At 43.9% G+C, this 17,978-nt stretch overlaps 1 protein-coding gene across 2 annotated transcripts in view; it reads right to left on the minus strand.

Annotated features, from left to right (window-relative positions):
• Positions 1 to 17,978, minus strand: part of IL17RC (interleukin 17 receptor C) — a 36,913-nt gene that overhangs the window by 14,599 nt on the left and 4,336 nt on the right. Inside the window, exons 2-9 of one of the 2 annotated variants that reach the window (XM_034431736.3) lie at positions 16,806 to 16,824; positions 15,900 to 16,061; positions 13,611 to 13,685; positions 13,411 to 13,520; positions 5,887 to 6,004; positions 5,742 to 5,786; positions 2,849 to 2,994; positions 122 to 181 (exon numbers count right to left, since the gene is read on the minus strand). In XM_034431736.3, the coding sequence (XP_034287627.2) occupies positions 122 to 181; positions 2,849 to 2,994; positions 5,742 to 5,786; positions 5,887 to 6,004; positions 13,411 to 13,520; positions 13,611 to 13,685; positions 15,900 to 16,061; positions 16,806 to 16,824 (735 nt within the window). The remainder of the gene's footprint in view (positions 1 to 121; positions 182 to 2,848; positions 2,995 to 5,741; positions 5,787 to 5,886; positions 6,005 to 13,410; positions 13,521 to 13,610; positions 13,686 to 15,899; positions 16,062 to 16,805; positions 16,825 to 17,978) is intronic. The other variant, XM_087883799.1, reaches the window with a different exon arrangement.

Here is a 17,978-nt window from a genome sequence, read left to right on the forward strand (position 1 = left end):
CTGCCTTAATCTTGTTCTCTGTTACCTGCTCTGCAACTGTAGGCAGCAGCTATGCCAAATTTAACTCTGGGCAGGTGGCCTAAAGAAGTATTGGAGAGATTTTGTGAAGCATTGTTCTTACCTGAAAGCAGAGACAAGGAAACACCTGCGCGATTGGTAAACTCACATTCTCCGATCCAGTCTAGGTTAGGAGGAAAAAGAAAACTGTAAGTAAATCAGGGTCTACTACTTCACAGCTGTTTTCAGGATATTAGGATTCCTAATTTGTTTGTTTTTATTTTATTTATTACATCTATACGCCACCCATCCTATATTCTCATCCTATATTTTATTTATTTATTTCAAATACATATATACCCACCCATCCTATATTCCCTAATTCTGGGCAGCTCATGCCAACAGTGATTAAAAACATAAAAGAAAAATAAAAGCTAGTATCCAAGGAACATCTTTTAGCAACCCCCCCCAAAACATACCCCACTATATAAATATCGCGATCACTGAGTCCAGCCTCACTTTATCCTAACATTTAGTCTAGAGGGAAAAACCACTTTTTAAGGCCTTAAAAGGAAAGGTGAGCGAATGAAGGTATATATATGTGTGCCTCAGGATAATGTTGCAGAATCCAATCTGGGTAGGCCACTGAGACCCAAAGTTTAGTCTTTCAAGTTTTCGGACTCATGCTGGAGCCCATCCTCAGGGAAATTTTCTGTCTCCATAATGTGTGCACTGGTCTCTTATATGCGTTGTATTTGCTGCCTGGTTTTGTGTGGCTTTTAGTTGTTAATTGATGTGTTGATGGCTGGCTGTTAAATCATTTGTTGTTCTTTCCTTGTGCTGCAGGGTCCTTGGCTTCTAAGTACTTGATCAGCTGGTGGTAAATCAGCATCCCTGTTGACTGACAAGAGGCCAGTTTCCCAGGCTTCAATCAATTCCTGGGCTATTTTTGTCACTGCTCGGCCAACAAACTTAGTAACTGTGAAATTGAATGTATGTCCTTGTTCATTGCAATGTGATGCTAGTAATGAGCTCAGGTGAGTGGCTGCTGATTTCAAGGAGAAGGAAGTTCCACAGGACAGAGGCTACTATGGACAAGAAACTGCTTCACAGTTGTGGCGAGATAACAACAATTAAGAGAAAGGACCTGGAGCATTCCATCCTATCTGATCTGATGGAGTGGGCAGGGAGAAGCAGTCCACAGATAACCTTATAAAAGTTTTATTTAGTTTTATTTAGTAATAAAAGTAGTCCTAGATGGCATTGGTTTCTTAGTCTGGTCTAGCTTATAGGGCTGACACTTGCTTTTTCTTTAGGCTGAAATAATAACCATTTCTGATTTCCATCTAAGAAGCAACATCTTGTTACCCTTAATAACAACAATGGGAAATCTCTTGATTTTAGTCATTCTTTCCTTGAGTTGGGAATAAAACCCTGGAGATCTGATTTCCCCGAAGCTCCATATCATCTTCATTTGAAAGCAGTAGCAAAATGATCAAGGTTTATAAGCATCCAAGAAAAAAGAGGAAATGGGGGAAACAATATGCAGGTAGTCTTCGTTTAACAACAACTTGTTCAGTGACAATTCAAAGTTTCAATGCACTGGTGAAATGCAGCTGGTTCTATCCAGCTCGGGCGAACCAGTAGTGCCAGCAGCGGGAAGCTCCGCCCACCCGCCCAGACGTCATCATGTCCCATTTTTGATGCTATGCGCATGCACAGAAGGTCCTGTGCATGCGCAGAGGTGTCGCGCACGAGTGAAGTGAGTGTGCACGTGCACACTCCCATTTGCGAGCCGGTAGCGAAAGTAAGTGGATTTCACCCCTGTTTCAATGGCACTGAACGAGTGGTACTTTTGACTGCCAGCGATCACAGTGTCTCTGCAGTCATGTGATCACAATCTGGTTCACACCTATGACAGTTGCTATGTTTCATGGTCACATGATGCGCATTGGTGACCTTTCCCTGCCGGCTTCCTGCAAGCAAAGTCAACGGGGCAGCCAGCAGGGAAGGTTGCAAGTTGCTCCAATAGTCACTTGTCAGGTCTGCCATCTTCAGCTTCTTCATTCTGCTGGCCTCCTGCCATAAAATGTGGGAGAGGAGGGGAAAAGGAATTTGGGGAAGTAAAGTTCGGGCATGAGCATGGGAAGACAAACAGAGGGCGGGGAGCCACGCTGACAAGAACCAGAGGTGCCAAACTGGAATGAGCCAGCTGCCAAGGACACACGGCCTGGGAACAGAATGTGAAACTACATCGAGAGGCGGCAAGCATCAAAGCAGTTTCCAAAACTTCAAACTGGCATATTATCGGGCGCTGATGGATTGATCAAAGGGGGAGGAGCAGAGAAAGGGGAAAAGGGTAACCTTTACAAGGGAATGCTCACATCTAGCTTTACTTTAGCTGCAATCATTTAACTTTAGTAAAAAAAAAAACAACCCAAAACCTATCACTTCAACCAGATGGAGTTGAGAGTCTTTCTTTCTTAAATGTCTAAGTTGGGGCAGGTCTGACACTCTCCCGCCACCCAGCAGCAGTCACTCCTGATCCCACTCAGTGTCTCACCAGCCAATTGTGCACCTTCTCCCACCAAAAGCAGCCACTTACTTGCCTGCCAGCCTGTCTGGGACTCCCCTGGGACTCGCTTAAAGGCCCGTGATCTTCACTTCACAATAGTAATGGAAGTGCCAGGATTGCTCTTGCTAAGTGACAAGGTCATGTGACACCACGTTATGATCACATTGTGTAGCGATAGAAGTTCTGGTTCCAATTGCTGTTGTTAGGCAAGGACTACCCTGATCCTGACAGGAAGGTACTAGGCTTGACAAACATTGGGGAAAAAACTTCACTTACCAGCAACCTGGGAGTCTCCTGATCAAGGCCTTTAAATCCATCCGTCCGATTCAGATACAGCCACAGTTTGAAATGCTGTCCCTTAGGGATGTTTCCCACATGTAGAATTGCCGACTGTAGTCCCACAGAACTGGATAAACTTGGTACTGTAAGACAAAATTTGTTATTAGCATTCCACAGCATTGAGGGCTCATATCAGCTGTCTAGCACTGCATAATCCAAATGGGGCTTTTGTTCAGGGGTGGGCTTCAGATCCTTTAGCAACGGGTTCGCTGCCCTGTTGCTGGGTGGGCGTGGCCATGGTGGGCATGGCCTAGTCAGCCGCCTGCACCACAGCGGGCTTTTTCTCCCTCCCCAGGCTCTGGAGGCTTTCCTCAAGCCTCCGGGAGGGCGAAAACACCTTCCCCCGAGGTCTGAAGGCCGGAAACCGACCTGTTTCTGGACTTCCAGAACCTCCGGTAGGCCCATTTTTTTGCCCTCCCAGACCCTCCGCGCTGCTCCTGCACTTACCTGGAATGATGAACGGGCCGCGTGGAGACTGGGAGGGGCAGGGTGGGGTGGGCGTAGCCAGCCAACAGTGGCATTTGGCGGTTCGCCAAACCCTGGCGATCCTTGGCTAGAGGATTGCCCGAACCCTGCCGAATCCCCCGGAGCCCACCACTGCTTTTGTTTCCTGGGAGATCAAAAAGCATCTAATGCTGTTCCCCCTGTTATCATTTTTACTACTTCAATCAGTGGTGGGTTTCAAAATTTTTTTACTACCAGTTCTGTGGGTGTGGCTTGTTAGGTGTGGCATGGTTTGTTGGGCGTTGCTTGCTGGGTGTGGGAGGGGAAGGATACTGTAAAATCTCCATTCCCACCCCACTCCAGGGGAAGAATACTGTAAAATCTCCATTCCCTCCCCATTCCATGGGAAGGTTACTGCAAAATCCCTATTTCCTCCCAATCAGCTGGGACTCGGGAGGCAGAGAATAGATGGGGGCGGGGCCAGTCAGAGGTGGTAGTTACCGGTTCTCCGAACTACTCAAAATTTCTGCTACCGGTTCTCCAGAACTGGTCAGAACCTGCTGAAACCCACAAAATATGTTTTTTTTTTAAAGTAAACTGTCCAATATGATGAAATTGATTAATCTCATTAAGTTTGAAGCAAGAAAAATCAGTTTTTTTAAAAAAAATCACCCAGCTGGCTGGATGACCTTGGGCCTTGAGTGATCTTGAGTCACTCTCTCTCAACTAAACTCACCTCACAGGGCTGTAGCTGGGGGGCAAATAGGAGGAGGGAGGATTGTTTGCTGCTTTGAGTTATTTATGAAACTATTAAAAGTGGAATATAAATAAACAAACACAGGTAGTCCTCGAGTTACGACCACAATTCAGCCCCAAATTTCCATGACCAAGCTAAAGAGTTAACTGAACGTTGTCCCATTTTATGATCTTTCTTGCTACGGTTGTTAAACGAATCTGCCTTCCCCATTGACTTTGCTTGTCAGAAAGTCGCGAAAGGGGATCGCATGATCCCAGGATATTGTAACTGTCATAAATACATGCCAGTTGTCAAATGTCCAAATTTTGATCGTGTGACCATGGGGATACGACAGAAGTAATAAAAAACAGTCGTAAGTCAATTTTTCCAGTGATGTTGCAACTTCGAATGGTCATTCATTCTTAAATACCAAGTTTCATGTAATGAATATAATCATCTAATGCCTTGGTAAGACCACACTTGGAATACTGTATCCAGTTTTGGTCATCACGATATAAAAAAGACTCTAGAAAGAGTGCAGAGAAGAGCAACAAAGATGATTAGGGGACTGGAGGCTAAAACATACGAAAAACGGTTGCAGGAACTGGGTATGTCTAGTTTAATGAAAAGAAGGACTAGGGGAGACATGATAGCAGTGTCCCAATATCTCAGGGGCTGCCACAAAGAAGAGGGAGTCAAGCTATTCTCCAAAGCACCTGAGGGTAGGACAAGAAGCAATGGGTGGAAACTAATCAAGGAGAGAAGCAACTTAGAACTAAGGAGAAATTTCCTGACAGTTAGAACCATTAATCAGTGGAACAACTTGCCTCCAGAAGTTGTGAATGCTCCAACACTGGAAGTTTTAAATAAGAGATTAGATAACCATTTATCTGAAGTGGTGTAGGGTTTCCTGCCTAAGCAGGGGGATGGACTAGAAGACCTTCAAGGTCCCTTCCAACTCTGTTATTCTGTTTTTTGTTTTTTGTTTTTTCATGTGAATTTTGCAGAGCTGCTAGTAAATTATTTAGGACAATTGGAACTGACTGCATTCTGTAGCCCAGAATTACGTATTATAGATAAGATGACCTGTGCAAATTTTATTTAATATTTCAAATATTCCTCAGGCAGAGAAAGTCAAACTTCACCCTACAGTAATAAGAATATGAAATTTGGTATTTAAGAATGAATGTCAGGTTCTAGACGTCCAGCCTTGCACAATAATCTGACCGTCTTCCTAAAAGAAAATCTGAATTAGGAAAGCTTCTAGCATGTGTCATAACTATATAAAAATTTAAATAATAAATAAAATAATACTGTATTATTATTTAATTATTAATACTGTAATAATCATACATCAGAAGGAATGCGAATGAAATACTTAGTGGATTGAGTCACACAACACAGTCATAATAGGGCTGAATGTGCTGTGTCGATGCAGTTGTTCTAGCTTGTAAGTTATGGCTTATGGTTTAAACTGTGATTTGAAGCCTTGTTTGCCCCTGGATGTTCTGGCTATGGGGTTTGATCCAAGGGGAAAAAAATGTGGTTCTTTTATGCTACAAAAAGGAATTATTGGAGTTGCTTGAATCCCTGCTGATGCATACACTGAGGGGAAAGTATTGATAGGGGAGTCGGCACATTGCAGCATACCTTGACACAGGTGAATGGCATCTGTGGCGTTGGGCCAGGTACAGTCTATGAACAGAACACAGAGAGACATCCAGTGGGCGGGGAGGTTCAGACTGATTTTATCAAATGGATTTATTGCTCCATTTCTTATTTCTGGAGAACTCACCTGGTCCATGGTGCGTGACTTGTAACACACCTGCAGAATGATAGCGAGGCCACGTGAAGACGGTGAGATGCAACTCCCCACTGGGAGCTACTGGGAAGCAGTTGTATTGCAGAGATTCCTAAAAAGGAAGAGGGGGAAAAAAATCAAAGAGCTTTTCTCATCCAGATTGAATTGAATTGAATAAGCTTTATTGTAATTTTCCTGTATACTGTACACGATAGCACACATTAAAATGAAATTCTGATCTACTGCTCTCGAAAATAAGAAAATCACTCACCAATGTCCCCATCCCAAAGGTAATAATAATAATAACAATAATAATATAATTGCAGCAGCATCCAAAAATGCCAAAGTATACAAAAATGACACTAAGACATAAACACATAGTTGTGATTAATACAGTCCATTTTCAATACATAGTGGAAAAAAGAGTCTTGAGACTTTACAAGATTGTAATTTACAAGATTGTAAAAGACCAAGATACATGGTACAACGTTGTTACAGAATCTAGTTTTCTGCTTCAAATACTTATTATGGCATGGTTGGACTATGGTTCCCAATGTCTAGAGCCAGCACAATTGGGAAAATGTTATACAGAATGCAGTACAATAACCAGAATACATCTTCTTCAGCAATCAACACCCAGATAAGCAGGGATTAGCACCAGACAAAAATCAAGCAGAAAACAATACCACAATCAATACAACATAATACTAAAGAGAAAACCAAACAACACGGGCAGAAAAAACTATAAACAGGGGGCAAATCCTATACCCCATACCAGTGGTGAAATCTGAACCGGTTTGCTACCGGTTCACTGGCAGTGCATGCGCGCCATGCGCCAAACACATGCCGGGCACGCACATGTGCAGTGCGCATCAAATGCAAGCTGCACGTGTGCATGCGCAGTGCACGCCAAAAGGAGGCTTGGGAAGGTAAGTAGAACAGCGCGGGGGGGATGTGATCAGCTGTGGCGCGTGATTGTGGGAACCATTTTAAAAACTTTTTTAAAGCATTTTTTACTACCGGTTCGGGCAAATAGGTAGTAAAAAATGCTTTTAAAAAGTAAAAAAAAAGAGATTCTGACAATCACAGCTGTGCCACACGATCGTCGGAGCCTTTTTTTTTTTACTTTCTTAAGACATTTTTTTACTACCTATTCGCCTGAACCGGTAGTAAAAAAAATGCTTTTAAAAGGTTAAAAAAAAAAAAGCTGTGCCGTGCAATCATCGGAACCTTTTTAAAAACTTTTTAAAAGCATTTTTTAACTACTGGTTCAGGCGAACCGGCCTGAACCGGTAGCATTTCACCTCTGCCCCATGCCTTATAGTACTGATAATATTACCTAGTCAGGTAATGAAATACCTGCAAGAAAACAACCAAGCTCCAAAAGCATCAAAGACTATAATTCAATCCTGAGCTACAGATATTCTCTTCTGTTAAAACAGGAGCATGTAAGATAATTGGGAAAGACTGCCTGGATAAATTAGGTGAGACGAATACAATTCACGGTCCATTTATTAAGGGGTGGGGTTCTTAAAATAGCAGCTCTCTGTAATTCTCCACTGCCTGGATGCCAGTCTAAAGGTACTGGTACTACTGAAGGCATCCCCCAGGCATATCAAGGTGGTGGCCACAACAGTGTGACCAAAGCTCTGTCCTTCTTTATATATATGACAGTTCCATCCCTCTGCATGTGTGTGATGCACAGAAAAGGAGTTCAATCACACTCTTTGATCCATCGTGACATTTGATCCCACCTTGAAAACACCCCTGGGGCAGTGCAGATATTTTGCAACCACATCTTGTAAAGTTTAGCAACATGAAAACCACAAGATTTTTTTAAAATTCAAAATCTAAGTTCCAAAAGCCCTAAAGCAGCTGCTGGCTGGGGGATTCTAGGAGTTGAAGTCCACCCATCTTCAAGCTACCAAGGTTGAGAAACACTGCCCTAAAGACTTTGATAGTCCCTTTGATAGGGAGAGCCCTATCAAATCCTGTACCTGTTAATAGTGGTGTCCCCCAAGGCAGCCTTCTAGGACCAACACTCTTCATACTATACATAAATGACCTTGGCGATCATATTACAACTGCGTTCTCTTCGCCGATGATGTCAAACTATTTAACACCACTGACAATGCTGTTACCCTTCAAAAAAGACCTTGACTTTGTGTCAGAATGGCAATTGGCAACTCCAAATCTCAACCAACAAATGCTCTGTCCTACATGCTGGCAAAAAGAGGCAGAACACAAAATACAAGCTGAGTGGACATGACCTTGTAGATGACCCTCACTCTGTCAAGGACCTTGGAGTACTCACATCTAATGATCTAAGTGCCAAAGCCCACTGTAATAACATCGCCAAAAAGGCATTAAGAGTTGTAAACCTAATCTTGCATAGCTTCTCTGGTAATATCGCACTACTAACCAGAGCATACAAAACATTTGCTAGACCGATTCTCGAATACAGCTCATCTGTCTGGAACTCGCACTACATATCGAACATTAATACAACTGAACGTGTCCAGAAATATTTCACAAGAAGAGTCCTCCACTCCTCTGCTCGCAACAAAATACCTTATGCTACCAGACTTGAAATTCTAGGCTTAGAAAACTTAGAACTACGCCATCTTCAGTATGACCTAAGCATAGCTCATAAAATTATCTGCTACAATGTTCTACCTGTCAAAGACTACTTCAGCTTCAACCACAACAGTACACGAGCACACAACAGATACAAACTTAAGGTAAACCGCTCCAAACTCGATAGCAGAAAATATGACTTCAGCAACAGAGTGGTCAATGCCTGGAATGCAGTACTTGACTCTGTGGTTTCATCTCAACCCCCCCCAAATTTTAACCTAAGACTTTCTACTGTTGACCTCACCCCATTCCTAAGAGGCCTGTAAGGGGCATGCATAAGAGCACCAGCGTGCCTACCGTCCCTGTCCTAATGTTTCCTCCATTCGTATCTATTTTATGTATTCAATTCATACTTATATATATTACCTAATACATTCTTGACTTGGGAAGTCTGAATAGGCAACAATTGGTGACCTTTTGAGAGGCCAGAAGTTATGCAGTAAAAATGAGATGCCTTCAGTGAGGATTTCTTTATCTCTCCAGTAAATGGGATGTAGGAAGTGAAATCATTACACTAGGGCCAAGGAGACCCAATTTCAAATCTCCATCCAGCCACGAAGCTGTACAGATGCCACTAACGGGTAAAGTAAAGAGAGGGAAAGACTTGGCTGTGCCTAGATATATATACTTTATGTTAAACCTAAACATGGTTTGCTTATAGTTGAGTGTTGTGTGAAAACAGCCATCACAGTTTGGAAACCATGCTGTATATGTCAGCTGATTTTATTTATTTATATTTCTATCCCACCTTTGTTACTTTATGAATAACCCAAGGTGGCAAATATATCCAACACACTTTCCACCTATTGTCCCCACAACAACTCTGTGAGGTGGCTTGGGCTGAGAGAGAGGGACTAGCCCAAAATCACCCAAGCTATCTTTCATGAATGAGGCGAGACTAAAACTCCTGGTTTCTAGGCCAGCCTCTTAACCATTTAACCATTGATTGCAGTTTATTCGGTAAATTTGTTGTGGCCAACCAGAGGCCAGCGGAGCTGGTGGCAGACTCTGACAGTGAGGAGGTTGGAGAGGAACATGGGCCAGTCCTGGAGTCTGGGGAAGGCTCTGATAAGTGCTCTGCGTCGGAGGCAGAGATGGGGCCAGGGCTGTCCGACAGTTGTCAGCTGCCTTCAGAGTCGGACATCAGTGGGGCAGAAGAACAGCTGGAGCCTGTTCCCAGTGTGCGCATGCGCAGAGCTGCCAGGAGAAGGGAACAAGGGTCGACTCGGGAGTAAAGCCACAGGTGGACGGTGAATGGCCCCTCCCATAGGGAATAAAGAGGAGCGAAAGGGGAGTGGAGTTTGCAGGAGACAATTAGTTTGCTTAATTGGTTCATGACTCTCAGAGACTCCTTGCCAAGTTTTGAAGATATCGGCCTGGCAGCTCTCCAAGCCAGATAAAGTCTGTGACTATACATTCTCCCCTGAAAGACTTTGCTGGATGTGAATGAGAGGAATTCACAGTAACTTAATAAAAAGGGGTTTTTGTCGGGACAAGGAGTCTGCTTCATGCTCTTGGGAAGCCTAGGTCAGAACAAAATCTTAGCCTAATGTATTGCAAGAATGATAGCCTGCGCTCTTTGGAAGAAAGGTAACATTTCTATGTAAATAAATCAATCATAAGTTAATATTTGCTGAGAGAAATGCAAACAAAGGTATATGATTACCAGCATGCCTTCCTTTTCAGCTTTCCAAATAGATCAGATAGCCTGTCAGTCTGGAGAAGGCCAGCCATTTTACCCTACCTAATTCAGTTTGTGTACATTATAATAAACAAATAGAGCACAAAACAAAGTACACAGAATAAGCACGCATGTATATTAGTATAGTCATGGAATCCATTTTTTAAGGGACAAAGGACTCCATGGCAACATTGGTAGGTTATTATTGGTTGGGAGCTCCACCTGGGGTCAAAAAATACATGCTGGCTGGGGAATTCTGGGAGTTGAAGTCAGCACATCTTCAGTTGCCAAGGCTGAGAAACATGACTCTGGAGGCTCAAGTGAAGGGCCTTCTCAACTTTGGAATTCACTGGGTGACTGTAGACTGGTTGTTTCTCTTCACCCCACCTACTTTGCAGGATAAAATGAGGGGAGACCCCCATGTGCACCATTGTCCTTTGTTTTGGTGAGCTCGGATGAAATGACTGACAATGCGCAACCTGCTTCAGGATTACTGGATGAACTATTGCCTCAGGAATGGCAAACACCTGAGGCAGAGACATCAGGTAATCAACAGAAGCAGCCACTGTGTCTGAAGATGAGGCGCCTGACCTGCCACCCAGTGGTGGGATTCAAGTAATTTAACAACCGGTTCTCTGCCCTAATGATTTCTTCCAACAACCACTTTGCCAAACTGCTCAGAAAGTTAACAACTGGTTCTCCCGAAGTGGTGCGAACTGGCTGAATCCCACCACTGCTGCCACCTCCACCCAGAGCAAGGACTTGTCGTGTGTAGAAGAGAGCAGGGCAAAGGTGTTCTACAAAGGCTTCTTGAGAGAAAGGAGTTGTGTTCTCCTGTAATGGTGACCCTGGCACTGGATGTGGTGGTATCTCCAGCTAGACTGGAGGGAAGAGTTAAGAGGAGCTCAAGTTTGGGGTTACTGCATTACAGGAAGCAGCACACCCCTAACCTCCCCCCCCTAATCCTTGAAGCCTTAGCCTGCTGTTTCCAGGGAAATGAGGTCAGTCAGGTGACATTCTTGTAAACATAGTTGATTAGCAACAAACTAGTGTTGAGATGCTTCACAAGTGGTTCTGGTTGCTTTCACTTATCTGGTTGCTCTACTTTGCAAAATAGCAAAACCCAAGTCTCTCGGTTGGCAACAACCCTCTGCTAATCCAGATAGTATTAGCAATAGTAATGTGAATGATGTAGGAATAGTACAGGGTCAGCTATATGAACACTGAAGGACCCTCTTTATTCACATTATTATAAGAAAGAAATGTGCTGGTTTAGAGATCACACTAAATCAGCTAAATTCCATTCTTGGTAATATATATCTTCTGAGGGGCCTAGTTGTCAAGAATGCAAGGACATCCATATGAAACAAAAGTTACTTATTATCCAAAGCAGCCATGAATCTATGCATCAGCAATCACAGAACTGAGGAAGGTTGTTTAGCTAAGATAATCTTATGAACTAGAAAATAATGTAGGAATTTAGTAATTTAGAAAGTATCAATTATCATGTAACAAATGTATGTTAACCATATATGGAAAACTGCTGTGCTCACAAAATCCTTTGTCTTGGATATGTATAAAAGCAGTTGTATCAGAACTCTTCTTTGTTCAGAATTGCAGATACAAATCTGATTCTGAAACTGCGCAATAAACTGTCTCTGGCTGACCAGGAATGTTGTTTGGTCTCATAATTCCATAACAATAGCCCTTAGACTTATATATGGCTTCACAGAGCTTTACAGCCCTCTTTGAGCAGTTTCCAGAGTCAGCATATTGCCCCCAACAATCTGGGTCCTCGTTTTACTGATCTCAAAAGTATGGAAGGCTGAGTCAACCTTGAGCCGGTGAGAATCGAACTGCTGGCAGTTGGCAAAATTAGCCTACAATACTGCATTCTAACCACAGCACCTACATGGTTCTGAGTTTCTGTGTGTCTTGAATGTTGACTTTGAATCCCACAACTATTTTTGGTTCTGACAAACTTTCTGTGATGCTTTGACCCTTGGGCCTCCCCCTGACTACTCTTTTGCCTTCTACTTCAGACTTGGAAACTTTGGGATTTGATTAAGAAGAGCTTCCGTGACTTTAGGAAATTCTCTCCAATGTTTGTATATGTGTATGGTGCTAACCACATTCCTGCCATTTGGAGAGTTGTAGTAAATAACCAACAGTAAAGTTTGCATTACCTGTCTGCTATGTTTCTGTACATTTGGCCTAGGACAAGACACCCTTCCAGAGAAGGGCTGGGAACCAATATAATAATAAATAACTAGGTCAGTGATGATGAATGTATGACATGTCTGTCAAAAGAGACACACCATGATGTTTTGGCTGACATGCCAAATTCACCAACTCCCAACAACAATTATTCTTGAAAGCCGGACTCCAAAAATGAATTTGCTTCACTCATATTTCTTTCTTTCTTTCTTTCTTTCTTTCTTTCTTTCTTTCTTTCTTTCTTTCTTTCTTTCTTTCTTTCTTTCTTTCTTTCTTTCTTTCTTTTTTGTAACTATTTGACATTCCTTTATACAATATATGGCACCATTCATGATTGGACCTCATTTTTTTTTCAAAGGATAAATAAACATGTCTGTCTTTTGTGGTGGGAGGCAAAAATGACAGACCAGCAGAGTCCAGTTAGGACTTTCTGAACTTTTGACACACCTAGCCCCAAAGCCAGGGGTGGGCTGCTGGGGGTTCGCAGGGGTTCGGGAGAACCTCTAGCTAAGATTCTGTGCAGTTTGGAGAACCCCCAAATCCCACTCCTGGCTGGCCTCGCTCACCCCACCCCGCCCCTCCCAGGAGTCCCCACGCGGCTCATTTTGGATGCATGGAAATGCAGGGTACATGTGGAGGCTCGGGGAGGGCAAAAAACGGGCCTACCGGAAGTTCGGGAAGGCTGGAAATGGGCCCATTTCTGGCCTCCAGAGGGCCTCCAGAGCTTGGGGTGGCTGTTTTTGCCCTCCCGGAGGCTTGAAGATAGCCTCTGGAGCTCGGGGAGGGCAAAAATGCCCCCCCCCCGCCATGGTGCAGGAGGCCAACTAGGCTACGCCCATCATGGCCACGCCCACCCAGCAACTGGGCAGAGAACCCCTTGCTAAAATTTTTGAAGCCCACCCCTGCCCAAAGGCTCCCCATCACTGAACTAGATCTTCCTACCTCTAGGAGAGAGGATGCCTCTAGGAATCTGTGGGTCTTACCAAGGAATTATTTTGACTTTCCCAATTGTAGGGAAGCCAGACCTTCACTTCAACACAACGAGAAGAAGAATACGTTTCGGCCATGAGAAAAATGTGTGTTCGTGGGATTTCTGGAGACAGAAAGAAAGCAGGATCAAAAGCAAAATAAGGACAGTTTCCATCAGGTAACAAGGAGCTGTAGTCAAGAAGGCCCTACTCACTCTTAGGGTGTCCCTTGGGCTGCTCTCTGATCTTGTTGGCTCCTCCATCTTGTTTTGCACCCAACGTAGGTGGCTCTAGAAAGAAACAAAAGGAATGAGGCCTTGCTTATTGGAATGCATCTATTTTGCCAAAGATAACAGATGAAGCAATACGGTGAAACCACAGACTCAACCGTCCTTGGCTGCAACAGTCCAAATGCTTAGAGCAGTTTATGAGTTATCATACAGATGTTACAAATCAAAGATTGCAAAGACAATCTTTCAAATTCAATGGATATTTGTGAATAAAAGATCCCAACTGATCTATTAATTAATATTTTTTTGCAGATTACATAGGGCTAAAAGAATGCAAAATGCAGAACAAAAGATTTATAGTTAGCTAGCAATTATTTCCTTTTCCTTTTTGAAAGACACTAAATGCCTGTCAACTTGTTCCTCTGGTGGCTGGTTGTGGTTTGAGATTGCTGTTGATTTTTTGGGGTGGGAAATTGAAATAAGGAAAAAGAGATCTAATGGCAGAGAGACTTAGCAAGGCTGGCAAGGATGAGATTTTAGCTTCCTTAACAGCAAGAGGAGAGCTCTTGAATGCTTTGTGAAGTCTAAGGACTAAAGAAGTCTTCGCTGATTTAGTGTCTGCCAGCTGGGTTGCACTACAATGTCCATCATTGCTTGTCAGCAAAGTCAAATGGGACAAGACTGCTTATGGAGGGTATCGGACATAAGGAGATGCCTCTTACCAACTCAAATAATTGGCCTGTAACATCAGGAGTGGGCTGCTAGGGGCTCACAGGGGTTTGGGAGAACCTCTAGCTAAGATTCTGTGCAGTTTGGAGAACCCACAAATCCCACTCCTGGATGGCCCAACCCAGGAGTCCCCACGTGGCTTGTTTTGGATACAGGTAAGTACAGGTAAGTGCAGGGCGTGTGAAGAGGCTCGGGGAGAGCAAAAAACAGGCCTACCAGAAGTTCGGGAAGAGAGGGCCTCGAGAGCCTGGGGAGGATGTTTTCACCCTCCCGGAGGCTTGAAGAAAGCCTCCGGAGCCTGGGGAGGGCAAAAACACCCCCCTGTGGTGCAGGAGGCCGACTAGGCCTCGCCCATCATGGCCATCCCACCCAGCAACCGGGCAAAGAACCCCTTGCTAAAATTTTTGAAGCCCACCCCTGTGTAAAATCCTTTCTTAACTAATGTCCTTCCACGTCAGTGGTGGGTTGCCCCCAGTTCACACTGGTTCTATATAACCGGTAGTAAAACCAGCAGGAGGCCCCGCCCACTGACCCCGACGTCATCAAAACACTTCTGCGCATGCGCAGAAGAGCATGCCAGCGAGCGAGCGAAGCAAGCGCGCTCGTGCGGCCCCGCTGTGAACTGGTAGTAAAGGTAAGTAGAACCCACCCCTGTTCCACGTGTCTCAGAACTGAAACCTCCAGAACCTCTATCCAATACAGACTTGGAGTGGACTATTTGGTCTTCATGTCCCAGCAGCCTTGAAAGTGCCATCTTTGGGAAAGCCTGGTCATATAGCCCAATATTGGTGACACTGGCTGGAGCCTAAGGAGGAAGCCTTTTCTAGCCTTATCACCTAGGAGGAATTTTAATGGAAGATAAAGCTGGCATTTTCTACCTGCAAAATTGATGTACTACAATCAGGTATCATCCATTCCTCTAAAAATGCTAACCTCGTGAACTAGTCTGAGAACCGAAGCCTGGATTTTTGCATCTAAAATGCAAGAATCTATTTATTTATTAGATTTATTTATGTCCCACTTTTGATTTAGAAGCTCAAGACTCCCCCTCCATCTCTTTTTCTCACCCCCAACACCGTGAAGTAGCTTGGGCCAAAAAAACCCCACAATTATATCAACATGAGCCACAGGCCCGCAGTGGCACAATGGTTAGAATACAGTATTGCACGCTAATTCTGCAGACTGCCAGCAGTTCGATTCCCACCAGCTCAAAGTTGACTCAGCCTTCCATCCTTCTGAGGTGGGTAAAATGAGGACCCAAATTGTTTAGGGCAATACGCTGACTCTGTAAACTGCTTAGAGAGGGCTGTAAAGCACTGGGAAGCAGTATATAAGTCTAAGTACTATTGTTATCACCTAGGCAGCTTTGTAGCATCTTTTCCAGTTACAGATAATCCTCAATTTACAACATTTCATTTAGTGACTAGTAATACAATGGCAGCACCAAGAAACCAAGTTCCTGGGCCCCTCCCACCTCCAGCATCCAATGCTAGCAGCTGACACAAATACACTTCCAAGAACAGATGCTTGGGTCACCTTCCTTACCCAGCAATCCAAGAGTTAACATCACTTGTACGCAGGGAGTGCAGTCTCCCTCCTCTGGGCACCAAAGAGTGTTCCTTGAATTCATCTGAACCAGCCCTAGGATTGGATCTAGTTCTGGATCTGATCTGGATTCACCAAGTATACACAGAACATCCTTCTTTTCTGAAATCAAAGTGGGGATGGAGAGAGAAAGTGAATGGGGGCAGTAGAGGAAGCTCCCTTACCCAACCTAGCTGTGCTTTGCAGACTGAAGGATAGGGGGCCCTTTAGCCAAGGTTGCTTTCCACATGGTTGCAAATCAATGTTCTGCAGAAGAGGAGAAACATTCTCAAACATTTTTGCCGCAGATAGTGGTGGAACCCCAAGAATTTAAGAGGTGCCTCCAAATGGCTTTTCTCCGTTAATGCCCGCCCTCCCCCACCCTTTCTTCTCTCATTCTCCAACATGTTTTATTCGCGTGAGAAGGCACTACATATTACTGGCATGAAATCACAAGGTATAATTTGTGTTCTCCCTTTGGGTATGTGAGTGTGCAGGATAGAAAGAGAAACTGCATGATCATCATCATAAAATGCAAGCAAACCATTCTTAAGAGCTTAATTAATCCTGTCTAACTAGTTTCCAGACAAGCCACATAGGTTGCTATCGTGAACCCTGAGGAACCACACAAAACTGAAAAATCAGTTTTCGTCTCCTCGGCACCATGCAGGTATCGTGGACCACAACTCTCTCCATTCTTAGCCAGCACGACTAAGATGAGGATTGTCGTCTACCACAACTATAATGCACTAATTCGAGGAAAATGAACTTTCACACACACACACACACACACACACACACACAGAGAGAGAGAGAGAGAGAGGGAGGGAGAGAGAGAGAGAGAGAGAGAGAGAAACATATACTTACTTAGCTGACAGCCCAGGCCCTGCAGAAGGACAGAAAGGAAGGAGCAGGTTCAATGACCAGGATATATATATATATTCAAAATAAACCCATTTTCCCAGCTCCTATTACACAATATAGCCAGCCAGGCTAATATTAAAACAACTGATTGACCTTACTGGTTTACCATCAAAGATCAAAAAAATGAGGAAAGGAATTGGATGCACTAGGGAAAGTGGATAAAATCATCTAGTCCAGCTGAGATTATTTTTACAACCCTCCAAAATTTGGCTTGCCTGGGTTGAACTGAGTGAAGAGGATTTGTCTTGGGTTCTATATAAAATATAGCTAACTTATTATAAATAACAAATGTTAAAATATTTTAATAAAGTATTTGTTGTGGCCCGCCAGCCGCCTGCGAGGATCGTGGCTGACCCCGACGACGAGGAGGCTGGTGTGGTGTCGCGCCAGTAGCCTGTGCAGCCGGCGCTCGCATCGGACAGCGAGGAGGCTGAAGAGGATGTGGTGCCAGAGGCAGAGACTCAGCCTGGGCCTTCAGAACCTCCAGAGGCTCCTTCAAGTGGAGAGAGCGAAGTGGAGGAGCCTCTCCTCAATGCTCGAGCACGCAGGGTTGCCAAAAGGCAGGAGTGGCTACTCAGGAGGAGGAGGTCTGCTCGAGAGTAAGGCTTGAGGATAATTGGCCACTTCCTTAGCCTATTTAAGTCACATTTAGTAAGTTTCTTGCTAGAAACAACTTGTAATTACCATCAGAGCATTTTTTGGAAAAGTCTTATCATATCTTGCTTTCTGGACTGGTTGCCAACCTTTGCTGGACTTTGGTTTATTCTTGCTACTTAATAAACTTGATAAGGACCGTTGGTGTGTGTCAATATCCTCGGGAATCCAGAGCTGGGGCAGAACAGTATTGTGAGGCCGCATTATTAGCTTTCCACAACCACATGCAATCCATGGGCTGCCGGTTGGACACACCTGCTCTCAAGTAAAAGCTAAAGCCATTTGTGTAAAATAACTTGAGTAAAATTTGGCAACATCCCATGTAATGTCTGCCAAAAACATTTTAGCTCCTTGCCAAATGAGCGAGGAGACGAAAAGTTCTTAGTCTCTCTTGGAAAAACAGTTAGTCCTTGACTTAAAACCTAAATTCATTTAGTAACTGTTCAAAATTATAACGGTATT

The sequence above is a fragment of the Pantherophis guttatus genome, chromosome 2 (genome assembly GCF_059756535.1).
Source record: "Pantherophis guttatus breed Tessera chromosome 2, ASM5975653v1, whole genome shotgun sequence".
NCBI classification, from domain to species: domain Eukaryota; kingdom Metazoa; phylum Chordata; class Lepidosauria; order Squamata; family Colubridae; genus Pantherophis; species Pantherophis guttatus.